The 15581-nt window shown below is 47.5% G+C and overlaps 2 protein-coding genes across 3 annotated transcripts in view; one reads left to right on the top strand and one right to left on the bottom strand.

Moving 5' to 3' along the window:
* LOC112857335 (zymogen granule membrane protein 16) overlaps positions 1-8645 on the top strand; it is a 28962-nt gene extending 20317 nt beyond the window's left edge. Inside the window, exons 2-4 of the mRNA XM_086692416.1 lie at positions 7196-7257; positions 7442-7574; positions 8244-8645. Of these exons, the coding sequence (XP_086548542.1) occupies positions 7203-7257; positions 7442-7574; positions 8244-8475 (420 nt within the window). The 5' untranslated portion in view covers positions 7196-7202 and the 3' untranslated portion in view covers positions 8476-8645. The remainder of the gene's footprint in view (positions 1-7195; positions 7258-7441; positions 7575-8243) is intronic.
* Positions 1-15581, bottom strand: part of CE3H16orf54 (chromosome E3 C16orf54 homolog) — a 55990-nt gene that overhangs the window by 35164 nt on the left and 5245 nt on the right. The gene's annotated exons all lie outside the window — the stretch shown is intronic.

Genomic DNA, 15581 nt, shown 5'->3' on the forward strand with positions numbered 1-15581 from the left:
CTATAGGTTTCTGACTTTAAGAAAGTATTAACGCATTTCACAATATATACATATGTTGAATCAGCATGTGGTAATCCCTGAAACTAATGTAATGTTACGTGTCAATTCCATGTCAAAAAAATAAAATAAAATAAAAAGATTATCAACACATTCTTCCATACCTGAGTCTGGGTCTCAGGAGCTGTTCTAATTATTGCCCTAAAGGTGTCCCAACCCACTTCTGGCCTGGCATTTTGAACTGTGTTGACATATAAAAAATCGTACCCTTTGATAGAGGTAGAGTTTATTTTTCTCAAGGACTTTTTTTTAAGAGCAGGTCACAATAGAAAAGAACATTTTATATTGTGAGCCAGTTTACGCGTAGGATAGAGTATTTGACTGAAACGCTATCTCAGGAAATAGTATTTAGCCTTGTTACATGCGATGCTCTTACTTTCTCTATTTCGTTCTAAACTATGTTGGTTTTGGGGCACCTGGGTGGCTCAGTTGGGAAAGCATGAGACTCTTGTTGTAGGGCTTGTGGGTTCAAGCCCCACGTTGGGTAGAGAGCTTACTAAAGAAAATAAACTTAAAAAAATACGTTGTTTTTGAGCTGTTAAAGTGATTTCATGGTCCACTAGTGAGTTAAGACCCACAGTCTGAAGAACTCTGTCCTTGAGGATTTTGGTTGATCTTGACACCATTTGCTTCTCATGTTCCAAATGCAGAAATACAGGCTCTAAGAAATAGTGACTTTTTATTTTTTAGCGCTTATTTACGTATTTATGAGAGTTTGGGAGAGAGAGCCCACACAAGTGAGGGAGGGGCAGAGAAAGAGAGAGGGAGACACAGAATCCGAAGCAGGCTCCAGGCTCCGAGCTGTCAGCACAGAGCCCGACATGGGGCTCCAACTGTGAGATTATGACCCGAATCGAAAACAGATGCTTAACCAACCAAGCCACCCAGGCACCCTAGTGACTTTTTAAAATTCACATGGCTAATGAGTGTTGGAATGGAGGACCTCAACCCACAATTCTGTCTTTAGGTACAGTATGCTACCGAACAGGGTTTCCCCAGAAGGTTCAGAAATAAGAAACAAGAAAACCCAAATTCAAGCCTGCCAGAAGAGAGACACTGGCCCGAAAAGACAAAGGAGGAGTATTTAATGGAATTCTCACCACAGACGAGGCATGTGACAGTCATTTATGGGGCACCTGTAATGTGCCAGATGGGAAGCAGGAGCCTGGAATTCAGAGTTGGACAAGACAGGCCTTCCACCTTAGAATGGGCTTGGGGTTTGGTGGAGAAGGCTTCTGTGTACACAGATAAATTACAGCGCAGGGTAATCAGAGCTGAGCTGGGGAGGTAGCAAACACAGCTGGAGGCCAGAAAAAGGAATTCTGTCTGAAGTGGAGGGGCTGGAGGGAGACCCCTATGATAGAAGCCCTAGGGAGGAGTGCAGGGGGTGGTGCGTGCAGGGGGTAGTGGGGGGGGGGGTAGGGGCTGAATGTCTTAAAGGTAGAAGATGGGCAGGTGAGCAGGACAGGAGAACATTTAGGCAGCCAGAGTGGCAGGAGCAAACAGCTGGCTAGTGTAGGGACTGGCATGTGGGTTACGAGGGACAGGAGGCAAGGTGTGGTGTCCCGATCAGATGGGGGCCCCCAAATGTGCAGTGACCACCTGGTGGAGGCTGGTGGCTTGGGCCATGAAAGAATTCACCTGAGGCAGAACAAAGGAGATAGAAGCTTATGGAATACACAGCAAGGTTGCAGAGGAAAGGCTGTCTGAGAAGAGGCAGTGTGGGGGATGGGGGACTATTTTGGAAAGGGGAAGGTGAGGACTTATGGGGATGTATGGAATTCTCCCCTTTGGTGGTGACTGTGCCTGGTTGTAAGCAGCCCATTGGTCAGTTAGAGCCTATAACTGATGCATGGAGGTGCCCCTGACCCATGGGCCTGTCTGTATTCAGCCAGGGGGTCGCCATGGCCCTTTTCTTTTTTTTTTTTTTTAAAGAGTTTTTTTACTTTATTATTTTTTTAATTTTATGTTCTTAAATTTACATCCAAATTATTTAGCCTATGGTGCAACAATGATTTCAGGAGTAGATTCCTTAGTGCCCCTTACCCATGTAGCCCATCCCCCCTCCCACAACCCCACCAGTAACCCTCTGCTTGTTCTCCATATTAAAGAGTCTCTTCTGTTTTGTCCGCCTCCCTGTTTTTCTATTATTTTTGCTTCCCTTCCCTTATGTTCATCTGTTTTGTATCTTAATATCCTTGTATGAGTGAAGTCATATGATTTTTGTCTTTCTCTAATTTCGCTTAGCATAATACCCTCCAGTTCCATCCACGTAGCTGCAAATGGCAAGATTTCATTCTTTTTTGATTGCCGAGTGATACTCCGTTGTGTGTGTATATATATATATATATACACCACATCTTTATCCATTCATCCATCGATGGACATTTGGGCTCTTTCCATACTTTGGCTATTGTCGATGGTGCTGCTATAAACATTGGGCTGCAAGTGTCCCTTCGAAACAGCACACCTGTATCCGTTGGATAAACACCTAGTAGTGCAGTTGCTGGGTCGTAGGGTAGTTCTATTTTTAATTTTTTGAGGAGCCTCCATACTTTTTCCGGAGTGGCTACACCAGCTTGCATCCCATCACTGTGGCCCTTTTCTACCTCCTGTCACCCAAGCCTGTTTGCCTACAAGTGGCCTCTACAGCAGGGAGTGGAGGGACCCTCTCTGCAGCTTAGTGAGGTCACTTCTCTCTCAAGACTTTACTTTCTTCACGGGAACCATGAAGGGTGAACAGAAAAGCACTGTTCACATTTGCTTTTGTGGTAAAACCCTTTGTTCAAATGAAACCACCATTTACCCAAGGCGTAAATGAGGAGACAGAGAATTTTTTTTTTCTTAACAGGAAACAGATCTGCTATCATTTGGAAATACATTTTGAAAAATCAGTGATGGGAGTCAAGGGGCAGATTCTCCCCCCTGGGGTGTGAATTTGCACCAGGATTTAAGAGGCTTTGTCTGGGGCGCCTGGGTGGCGCAGTCGGTTAAGCGTCCGACTTCAGCCAGGTCACGATCTCGCGGTCCGTGAGTTCGAGCCCCGCGTCGGGCTCTGGGCTGATGGCTCGGAGCCTGGAGCCTGTTTCCGATTCTGTGTCTCCCTCTCTCTCTGCCCCTCCCCCGTTCATGCTCTGTCTCTCTCTGTCCCAAAAATAAATTAAAAAAAAAAAAAAAAAAAGAGGCTTTGTCTGAGAGAGGAACTAGGGCTCTGAGCAGGGGCCCCTTGAGACAAGGGTTGGGGGGTATGAGAGCTCACACTGTTCCTGCCTCCTGAGGTGGGCTCGCCCTCCCCCTTCCCCTCCACACACCCTCATTCCCCACCCTGTCCATTCTCCACTTTTAAAAGCGGAACAAAACCACTCGGTGGCTCCCCTCACCTTCAGGAGGAATCCAAACTCCTGACCACAGCCTCCCAGGCCCTGTACTACCTGCCCGCCGGCTGCTGCCCACACCTCCCCTCCCGCTGGCAGCCACACTTCCCAGCAGCCACCCTGCCCTCCCCGCACACTGTTCCGCACACTTCCTGCTCAGGGTTTGTGTACTCGTTCCCTCACCAGGTCCAGTCTTCTCCCAAATGTCTGTAGTCTCTCCATCACTTTGGTGAGGTCTTCACAAATGTTACCCGTGGAGAGGGGGGCCTCCCAGGCTGGAGACAGCTTTCCCAGCCCTTCTCCTGGTTCACTCTGCCTCATTTCCTCCTGGCCTGGCCCATGGGAACGAGTTGTTCAATTGTCCGACCCCCCACCCCGCAGTGAAAGCTCCAGCACTACGATTTGACCCTTCCTCTGTGACTGTCTGTCCAGCATCTAGGACGGTTCCTCCAACATACAGATGCTGCATAAATGTGCTGAGTGAGTCACTTTGCCAAGGGGCAGAGAAGACAGCAAGAGAATGAGTGTCAGCTGCCCTGCCATAGCAGAAAGCTTGGGGACGTTTTGGACTTCGCAGCCTTGGGACTGGGCAGGGATGACCTTCACTGCCTGTAGGACTGGGGAAGGTCGTCCCCCAGGGGACACATGGGCAAAATGTGACAAGTTCAAACAGGAGCAATGGAACTGGACCTGATGGCATACCAACATTAGCTGCACAGTGGTCTAGCTGGTCTCTGGGACCCACAGGCGATGAGCCCTGAGACCCCTCCCACTGGAATAAAGTCCTCTCTTTACACTCTGGAGAGGAGATGGATGGCCTGCTGGGGGGAACCAGGGACCAGTCTATGGGCATCGGGGAGACTCTGACTCTCTGCATAGGTGGGGCCAGTGCATCAGAGTGAACCTATGACAAGTGTGATGGTCTCCCCTTGAGGGTCCCAGATGTGTCATGTATGGAAATATGAGGGTATTCTCCTAAGGCATTCACTGCAGACCTCTCTGGGCTACCATCTTTTTTTTTCTTAATCTTTTATTTATGTTTTAGGGAGAGAGAGAGAGAGAGAGAGAGAGAGAGAGAGAGAGAGAGAGAGAATGAGTGGGGGAGGGGCGGGGGGTGGAAACAGAATCTGAAGCAGGCTCCAGGCTCTGAGCCATCAGCACAGAGCCCGATGCAGCTCTCGAACCCACGAGTGGTGAGATCACTATTGGTCCAATTCTTAACCAACTTAGTCACCTGGATGCCCCTGAGCTGCCATCTTTGATATCCAGTGTTTGGTTCCATCCTGTGGGATATACTCCTCATAAGGAAGACAAAAGACAGACAATTGTGAGAGAAGACAGAGGAAAGATTTAGAGACAGAGCTTGGAGGAGGAGAAGAGACAAAGAGAAGAGGCAGAAGGAAAAAGGGATGGAGACAGTGAATACAAAGAACAATCCTTAGAGCAGGAGATGATGGGGAAAGATCAAGACAAACGGAAAGAGAGAAGTAGGAAAAAAAGAAAACCAGAGAGGACAAGAGAGACAGAACAAAACAGATGAATGAGGAAGTTATCTCACCAGGACATGCTTGTTTTGAACTTGAAGCAGAGATCAGACAATGCAACCCTGGCTGCCCTCTTTGCTCTCGGAATCTCCAGACCAAGAGCCCTGTCCTATTTCTGGCTCCTTAGGTTGGGTTTCCCTGGCTTTCCTGGGAGGAGTCCTCAGTCCTAGATGGTCTATGAGGGGTGGGTATTCTGTTTGTCCAGCTACTAGTCATTAATCACCAAGGCTAATGACTCCAGCTCTTCCCTGGGCTCCATCCATCTCTCTGCTTGGGAGGGCCCGCTGACTCAGAGGGTCAAAGAGCCAGTCCTAAAGGGGTCAGGAAGTAGGACTCAGGAGTCCGTCTAGAGACTCCGGTGGAACAGAAGGGCCTCGGAAGAGAAGAAATCTATGACACGAATCTAAGGCCTAATGGAAGGAGCTGTTGCCCCGTGTGGGCTTTATCCCCCAGAAGATTCAGTCATGGCTCCCAGGAGCCCCGAGAGCCTTGAGACCAGAACTTCCCCCAAGGGAGGAACCATGTACCGTTACTTCCTCAGCGTCTCACATGCCTATTGGCCTGCCTGTCTCCCAGGCGGGAGATTGACAGGTGTTCGTTGTCCACCAGCAGCAACACATTACCCTTCTCAGAAAAGTTTTGTAAACAGTCTGGCGGATTGAGGATGGATGGGGGGGGGGGGGGCAGAAAAAGGCAATTACAGCAAAGTATTAACTATGGTAGAATCTATGTGGTGTGTATATGAGTGTTCACTGTATAATTCTTTAAATATTTCCTATGTTTGAATTTGTTTGTTCATATAAAATAACCGGGATGAGAAGGAAAAAAATTGTCTGGAAAATAGTAGACACTCCTAAGTACAGAGTGTTGGGTGTATCATCTCTTCCCAGGAGAATCTAGATTTCAAATGCAGGACAGTGAGGACAAGGTTTCTCCTGAAAGATGACAGATTGCAGGTAGGAGCACCTGCAGAACACCCAAATAGGGGGGTGACAACCTTAGACTACATCCAGAAGCACTTAGGTACTTTGCCCACCAAAAGCTGCTGGCCCTTGGGTTGGTGACCTTTTCTCAAGTTTATTCTGCCCATCCTGAGATTTGGGCCTTGGCCCAGAGTGGACCCCACCCTGCCACATGAAACTCTTGGGGGGAGAGGCAGGATATGGTATTCCAGACCCTGCCTGACAACTGACCCTAGAGGCTGACCATGTTTGCTCAGGTGGTGAGGTTCACACAATAAAGAGCAGGCAGAGGGCTTGGACCTGGTATAAAAGACCTGGAAGTTTCCAGGTGATTACTTTGCACCTGGAACTGCCAGGTGAGGGGTGACAAGAGGCCTGGGCTAAGGGGTAAAAGGGATGACTGGATTTGAGTTATGGGGGAATTCAAGCAGCGGTGGAGAGCAGCCTGCCTGGAGTGAGCGGCAGGGGAGACCTGTGTGGCAGGTACCTGGGGCATCTGAGGGAGGTGCAAAGTATCTGGGTCTCAGAGGAAGGACGGAAGACACCTGGGATGCTCGGGGTATCGATACAGCCAGATTTGTGTTAGTGGAGAAAGAATTATGACAAATAGACCAGGCATCTGGAATCTGGTATCTTGAGCTGTGGTCCAAACTCGTTGTGCAGTTTCTCAACTGTTCCGATGCTGGTATTGGCACAGTCTCGTCTATAATCACCCTCACTGCTTAGGTGACACAGAGACGCACCCCTAAAATGCTCCTTTCCTTCTGATTTGAGACCCAGCTAAAGCTAGGAATTTAAACTCTGCCCCGGAGGTCCCCCAAGCCAGGCCCATGTGTCACAGGCAGGTTGCAGTTAGGTTTTGCTCAGAATCCTGGTTTGGTAAACTCAACCATCTCTATGGTTTGGAGATGGCCTCCACTTCTTTGAAACTCTTTTCCTGCTTTGTGCCAGGAGGGACCAGGACTTACACGGGTTGGTCCAGACAGAGGCTTAGGACTGACCTTCTGACTCAGGATGGAACAAGGGGGTCGACTACCTCGAGACCAGGGAGGACAGAGGGGTTAAGGACACCGTACCTGCCAGGAGCAGGACTAGAGACTAGGGGCAATCCTTTCTGAGCCCAAGACTGGGTCAAAGAGTTGAGGGACAAAGAGGGCCGAGTCTCAATTGGAGATCTAACCCAGGGAAGCCTGGGTAAATGAAGTCCAAAGGAAACAGAGTGAATGAACCTTGACATTCTCCTTTCTTTCCCTTCCAGCCCCAGAATGTTGACCATTGCTCTTCTTGCCCTTGTCTGCGCATCAGCCTCGGCCAATGCCAGTAAGTGAGAGGCCAGGAGCCCAGTATTAACGTCATGGGAAGGCAGCTTCCTGCTCTGCCAGTGGCCAAGGCTTGCAGGGGCTGGCTTGGGGTGGTGGGCGTCGAGTTGTGGGAGGTGTAGGAGTGGTGAGGAGGGACTGGAGCTCTTGAGATCTCTTCTTCTGAAGCCTACTGTCCCCTCCAGTTCAGGCTAGGTCCTCCTCCTACAATGGAGAGTATGGAGGTGGTGGAGGCGAGCGATTCTCCCATTCTGGTTACCAGCTGGAGGGCCCCATCACTGCCATCCGGGTCCGCATCGACAACAACTACATCATAGGGTAAGATTCTTTGTGTGTCTGTGGTTTGGGGGTCTTCTCCGATCCTACCACACTGGAAAGTTCTCAGTCACGTTGGGTCACATCTGTTTCAGTCAACAAGTCCCAGGGACAACTTGGGATGTGAAAGGTATCAGGACGCTGGGGTCTGAGGCCGGTGCTGCTACAGCCCTACAGGCCCCAGCGTGCACGTCTTGGGCAAATCTGTACCACAGCCGCGGAGGCGCTGGGAAGCTGGCTACTTTGGCCCCACCTGAGGTGTAGATCCCCTTGGGCATCCTCCATCTTGGCTGACGCCTCTCCCCAAAACATGTATCCTTCTGATCCTGGGGCAACAGAGTCTCTTCCCTCATGAAAGCCATCCAGAAAGGCCCATCTGCTTCTTTCACGTAGGGGTTGGGGGCACAGCCGGAACCTAGATTTCAAAGTGAAGCTCTACCATTGTCTGGGGGGCTCCGGCCAAGTTACTTTTCCTCTCTGAGCCTATCTGTCGGCAAAAGGAGTTGAAGTTCACAGTGGGACCTCAAGGGCTCCCTCATCCCTCACACACCTTGGGACTGGCAGAGGACCTGTCATCTCTGCCACCAGTTTGCAGGTCTCTCAGCTTGTAGGCCAAGAGGTCCTGAATTCCAATCACCCTGCTCAGTCTTCCCTCCTTCACCACCCCCCCAGCCTCCAGGTGCGCTATGGCAAGGTGTGGAGCGACTATGTGGGTGGCACCCAGGGAGACCTGGAGGAGATTTTCCCGCACCCCGGGGAGTCAGTGATCCAGGTGTCTGGCAAGTACGACTACTACCTGAGGAAGCTGGTCTTTGTGACTAACAAGGGCCGGTACCTGCCTTTTGGGACAGACATAGGCAGGAGTTTCAGTGCTGTCCCCTTGTACCACAACACTGTACTATGATTCATTAGCGGTCGCGCTAGCACCCTCATCAATGCCATCGGCCTGCACTGGGACTTCTACCGCAGGTATTGAACCAGTTGGTGAACCGCTGCAGCCGGCTGTGAGAACCGCCTTACCACTACCCCACCTACAGGGTTCAATAAAAATAATAATAAAAGGACATAGCTGACGCTGGAGTGTATGTGGGTGTGTGCAGCTGGGACCCGCCTCCTGACTCTGGCTGTGGATGTGTGAATCTCCTTTCTGGCTATCTATAGACGTCTTTCTGGTGAAGAGTGGGAGGGAGAGAGAGAGGTGTAAAAGTCTTGGGCTTTTCTTCCTGGTTTATGGAGAAGAGATAAGATTCTGGATTGCTCCAACTCTTTTTTTCAAGGATAGCTCCTGAGACTGTTTACCCAAACTGGAGTTAAGCCTAAGGGTGCAGCCTAGCTTCCTCCCCAAACCCCAGATGTCCCAGTTTCTAGGCCTTGTCTCCCCTTGAGATAGTGTTTCCCCACCAAAAGGCTGTCACCTGGCTCTCTTGGCATTAACCCACTTGCTGTCTCTGGGTGGCCTGGGCCACTGTCCTTCGTGCTTTCCAAGAATCCACCTGTCTCCCGAAGCTTGGCCTAAGTTTGTGTCGAGAACTCTGTCTCTTACTCCAGCCTAGTCCCTCCCCACCTTTGCCCATAAGCACTGATGCTCCCTGATTAGCTTAGCTCGCTCAGAATTGGGCTTCTTTCCCTAGGAAGCTGCCACCTCCTCAACAGCTTCTATTCTGCCAATTCCATCCTCAAAAAAAGGGCATTCCAAGAGGGATAGATGTCCATGGTGGGTTTCCGTGAACGTCGGGGGTTGGTTACCATTCAGGGAAAGCAACAGAGTGGCTGGATAGATTCAGCAAGGATACAGAGTCACTTTGGAAATAATTCTTGGGATTCTAGTGCCCAGTCCTAAAATTACCACAGTGTTTTGTTTTTGCCTTTTGGTGGTGGTGGTTGGGGATGAGGGAAGTCACTCATTGCTCCCCAAAGATTTATTCACATTATGGTGAATGCCAGAGTCACATTTCTTCCCAGTTAGACAAAGATAACAATTATGTACATGTAGTTTTAGAAATATTAACATTACAGAAACAAACTCATGCCTAGATACTTTTTAGAACAATTCCTTTATTTCTCTCAAAGAATTCCATGGGATGGAGTATCATGTCAGAGTAATTTGTTTTGAGATATAAAGTACATAAAATTCACCCATTTATTTAGTTATTTAAGTTTATTTGAGAGAGAGCATGAGCGGCAGAGGGATAGAGAGAGGGAGGGAGGGAGAGAGAGAGAGAGAGAGAGAGAGAGAGAATCCCAAGCAGCCTCCACAGTCAGTGCGGAGCCCAAAGCAGGGCTCGATCTCACAAACTGTGAGATCATAACCTGAGCTGAAATCCAGAGTCAGCCACTTAACTGACTGAGCCATCCGGGTGCCCCAATATTTGACCTTTTAAAGTGTGCCATTTGCGTCGTTTTTAGTATCCACAGATTGTGCAACCATCACCGCTAATGCCAGAATTTCGTCATCAGCTCAGAAAGAAATCCCATCCCCATTAAGCAGTCGCTCCCCATTCCTCTCCCCCAGCCCCTCGTAACCACCCATCTACTTTCTGTCTCTATGGATTTCCCTGTTCCGGGCATTTCATGTAGATGGAATCATCCAGTAGTGTGGTCTTTTGTGTCTGGCTTATCCCATTTAGTGTATTTTCAAGGATCATCCACGTGGTAGCACGTTCAGGACTTTGTACCCTTGTGCAGCTGAATCTGACACATCAGATACCTGGTCAACTTCAGGATCAGCTTTGCACCAGCGGGTCTCACCCTGGGCCAGTGAAGTCGCTGGCACCTGACAGGCAGCTGCCGCAGAAGAGGACGAAGTCATGGGATTCCCGGCTTTTGTGTAGTTGACATATTAGGCTTTTTTTTACATAAAGATTTTATGTAAAGAAAATTTTCCTTTCCTTATAACGTTCTAAAATTGCTAAATTGAGCTAATCATACGTTTATCAAATGCTCTCTGCTAGGTGCTTGGGAATACAAAGACCACTGAAGAATTGTTTCTTTTCCTCTAGTCAAAGGGAAGACTTGGTGAAGGAAGGGGCATGTGTATGTGTGTGTGTGTGTGTGTGTGTGTGTGTGTGTGTGTGTGTGTGTGTGTGTGTGTAAGCGTACGCATGTGCGTGTGTGATGGGGCACAGTACTGGGCTCAGGCCACAGCCTATGCAGAAATATGAACACATTAAAATGACAATTGCACAGTTAAAATGCAAAGTTCTACTGGGTAAAGATGAAGCCTCATGGAATGGCAGGGACCATGCATGTCATACTAAACTGTTGAAACTTTATTTTATGGGCTACAAGAAGCCACTGAACCAAGATTTCGCCCAGGGGATTGGTAAGATTTATACGAAAATCATCTTTCCTTGTATAAACGGGGAAAATGGATTGAAGGTGAAGCAGGATGAGATAATAGTTAAGAGACTAGGTCTAGATCAGAAATGATGGATGTTTGAACAAAGGCAGTGATGTGAGGGAAAAAAGAGAGGGAGGAATTTGAGAGATTCGAGGGGGAGGGGAGACTTAGAAGAACTTGATAAAAGAACCCATGAAGGTGAGTCAAAGAGGAGAGTCTAGAAGAACTATCATGTCTAGTATGGGCAACTGGGAAGAGAGAGATTCTTTCTAAGATGAGGACTACAGGAGAAGAAATTAGCTTTTGGACCTGTTGCATTTTTTTTTCTTTCTTTTTTTTTATTTATATATGAAATTTATTGTCAAATTGGTTTCCATACAACACCCAGTGCTCATCCCAAAAGGTGCCCTCCTCAATACCCATCACCCACCCTCTCCTCCCTCCCACCCCCCATCAACCCTTAGTTTGTTGCATTTTTAAATAATACTTATTTATTTTGAGAGGGAAGAAGAGAGAGAAAGAGAGCAAGAGAGTACAGTAGCAGGGAAGCGAGAGAGAGAGAATCCCAAGCAGGGTCCGTGCCACTAGTGCAGAGCTTTATGCAAGGCTCGATCTCACAAACCTGAGATCATGACCCGAGCCGAAATCAAGAGTCAGACGCTTAACTGACTGAGCCAGACAGCTGCCCCAAGGACCTGTTGCATTTTGACATATCTGTGGCACATCCTGATGGAGACCCAACATTACACAGAGGACTATTTAGCAATAAAGGCTTGGATACAGCTTTCAGGTAAGCCTTAGATTCAGGAGTCACAAGCACAGAGACAGTGGACTTTCAGTGATGGATGTGGAAGAAGTCACGTGGGAAAACTGTAGGCATATAAAATGAGAAGGCTGGCGTCAGAGGACTGGAGAATACCAAAGAGGAATTGGTTAGAGAAAAGAGATGGGAGGGGCCAGGGAGGGAACGTGCTCAGGGGCAAGAGAGAAACTTCATGGAGCTGTTACTGCCATCTAAGCAAGAAAAAGACGGACTTGAGATTCTTTGCCTTTGGCAATCAGAAGGTCACGAATAATCCCAAAAGGGCTTCGGGGGATTGGGGGAAGCTGAAACCAGGCTGCAGTTGGCTAAGGAATGAATGAGAAATGAGGAAATACAGGCAGCAAGACTTGAATATTCCAAGATGTCTGGCTCCAGAAAGCCAGAAAATAGGCTAGTCACAGTTATGGGGGATGTAAGGAAAGAGAGATTGGGTTTTTTTCCTAGACAGGGGAGACATGAGCATGTTTATATGACGAAGAAGGAGTCAGAGGGAGGAAGAGGCTGAGGATTCAGGAAAGAGGAGGGAACTGATGGAACAAGGTCTCGCAGGAGATTGGGGGGATGTTTTACGTAGCTGTTGGGGCAGGAAACCTTAAGAAAGAAGAGAATGAAGATGAGTGAAGGTACAGGTTAGTTTGTAGAGGGAGTGGGTATGGAGCAAACCTTGAGGGAATTAATACCCAACCTTGACTTGTTCGGTTGCATAAGTAAACCTGCCTGTTGTATGAGTCACATTCTTCCAGAGGACAACCAGCAGGAGACATACGTACATATATACATAGTTTTTTTTTTTTTATGTTTTTATTTATTTAAATGCTTTATTTTTGTGCGAGAGGGAGAAAGAGCACAAGAGGAGGAGGGGCAGAGAGAGAGAGAGAGAGAGAGAGAGAGAGAAAGACAGAATCCGAAGCAGGCTCCAGCTGTCAGCACAGAGCCCACTCAGGGCTGGAACTTGTGAACCGCAACATCATGACCTGAGCTGAAGTCGAACGCTTAACCAACTGAGCCACCCAGGTGCCCCTTTAAGATTTTATTTTTATTTATTTATTTACATTTTTAATACTTATTTATTTTGAAAGGGGTGGAGCAGAAAGAGGGAGACAGAATCCATATCAGGCTGCAGGCTCTGAGCTGTCAGCACAGAGCGGGACTTGGGGCTTGAACTCATGAACCGCGAGATCATGACCTGAGCAGAAGTTGTACACTTAACGACTGAGCCACCCAGGTGCCTTAAGATTTTATTTTTACGTCATCTCTACCCCCAGTGTGGAGCTTGAACTCACCACCCCAAGATCAAGAGTTGCCTGCTCTAGTGACTGAACCAGCCAGCTGCCCCTATACATGAAGACATTTACTGCAAGGGATCAGCTCCTCAACTGTGGAGGCGGGTGAGGCCAGTGTGACGTTTGTAAGGCAGGCTGACAGTCTGGAAACTCCTGCGCAGGAGTGGGTGCTGCAGTCCAGAGGCGGAATTTACTCTTCCTAAGGGAAACCCCAGTTTTGCCTTTTCTTCCTTGTAAATTAATTCATCATCAAAATTTACACTCGTAGTAACTTAATTTTCTTTAGAAATTCTTTTTCCAGTTTTATTGAAGTATAAATGACAAATAAAATTGTAATGTTTAAGGTGTACGACGTGATGATTTGATACCTTGTGAAAGAACTCCCACAATCAAGTTCATTAACACATCCATCACCTCAGAGTTAGCTTAAAAACATTTTTTTATGGAAGAATAATTGACATACAATATTGTATTAGTTTCAGGTATACAACACAGTGATTCAATATTTGTATACATTATAAATGATCACCATCTGTCACCATATAAAGTTGTTACAATATTATTAATGATATTCCCTATACTGTATATTATATCCCTATATCTTATTTACTTTATCAATTGTTACTCTTTTATATTACTTATTTTAATTTTTTTAGAGAGAGAGAGAAAGCGCACGTGAGCAAGGGAAAGGGGCAGGAGCGAGAGTGAAGCTTAAGCAGTCTCCATGCTCGGCGCAGACCCTGAACGCAGGGCTCGATCCCATGACCCTGGGATCATGACCTGAGCCGAAATCAAGAGTCAGATGCTCAACTGACTGAGCCACCCAGGCGTCCAAATAGTAACCCTTACTTAAAAAAAATTTGTGGGGGGGGGGGGACGCCTGGGTGGCTCAGTCAGTTAAGCATCTGATTCTTGATCTCAGATCAGGTCTTGATCTCAGGGTTGTGACTTCAAGCCTCACATTTGGGCTCCATGCTGGATGTGAAGCCTACTGAAAATAACAAAAAATTAAAAAATAAAAAAACTGGGGGGGGGCACGTGGGTGGCTCAGTTGGTGGGGTATCTACTCTTGATCTTGGCTCAGGTCAAGATCTCACAGTTCATGGGATCAAGCCCCACATCGGGCTCTACACTGACAGTGTGGAGCCTGCTTATGATTCTCTCTCTCTCCATCTCTCTCTTTGCCCCTCTCCTGCTTGCATGCTCTCTCTCTCTCAAAATAAATAAACATTTTTTAAAAATTAAAAAAAAATTTTGTGAGAATGCTTAAGATCTACTCTCTTAGCAAATTGCAATCATACAGTACAGTATTATCAACTATAGTTACCATGCTACACAGTGGAATGTCTGTACCCTTTTACCAACTTTCCCCATTTCCTATACTTCCCAATTCCTGGTGACCACCATTCTACTCGGTTTCTACGTGTTCAACTTTTTTTTTTAAGAAATATATATATATATATTTTTTTAAGTAATCTTTATCCTGAAGGTTGGGCTCAGATGCACGACCCTGAGATCAGGAGTCACATGCTCTACAGACTGAGTCAGCCAGGAGCCCCTGTGTTCAACTTTTTGATTTTAGATTCCACGCATAAGTGACACCATGTAGTATCAGTTTTGCTTTTAAGCCTTGAACTGCCTAGATGATGCCCACCCAGCTTACCCAGGATCATCACTTAAAGTCAAATGATTGTAGATGGTAACCACACCTACTAAGCCTCTTCACAGCAACACCTAGACTGCTTTTGACTTAACAGTCTACTACAGCCTAGCCAAACTGACACAAACTACCTGTTGCACCTGAGAAAACCTAGGAGGGCTGGGGTGGGGAATCAGGACAATGGCAGGGAATGAAGGAGTTTGCTGACCAAAGTCAGAAAAAAAGATTACTGAGGAATGCTGGGAACTTAGTTAATAGCTATTAGAGGTCACAGTGGGGTTGACAGAGTATTGCACAGGGACTTGGGAAACCTAAGTCCTACCTCCCCTCGGCTACATGGCCTCAGTCAAATCTCTTAACCTCTCTGGGTTTCAATTACCCATTTGTAAAAGGAGCTGCTCTGGGTCACACGCTCTGTATGACCTATCCAGCTCACACATGCTAGAAATCTAACAATTTACTGTTACATGAAAATAACTGGCCTCACTGTGTGGTGGTTGAATGTTAAATAGGGATAACTGAGATATGTGTAGGAAGGAGGTCCCAGGCACATAGCCTGAGGTGGCCTGGAATGGGGGCACGTCTGAGGCCTTTCCAAGTAGGGAATACTCTGGAACATGCCTGGAATGAAGGGCCCAAAGGCCCACAAACTACAAAGAGAACCCACAGCTCCTCTGATGGCAACTGGAGATGAAAGGCAATCTCTCAAAAAAGAAGAGCCCACCCCCGGCTAGGGGCGCCTGGCTGGCTCTGTTGGTACAGCACTGGATTCCTGAACTTGGGGTTGTAAATTTCAGCCCCATGTTAGGTATAAAGGTCAGGAAGAAGAAAAAAAAAAAGACCCTTCCCACCCTACCCTGACCCTCACTACAGGAGGTCACCAAATTAACTGGGTGATATGACT

This window comes from Puma concolor, chromosome E3 (genome assembly GCF_028749965.1).
Source record: "Puma concolor isolate L17-30 chromosome E3, mPumCon1.1.hap2, whole genome shotgun sequence".
NCBI lineage: Eukaryota > Metazoa > Chordata > Mammalia > Carnivora > Felidae > Puma > Puma concolor.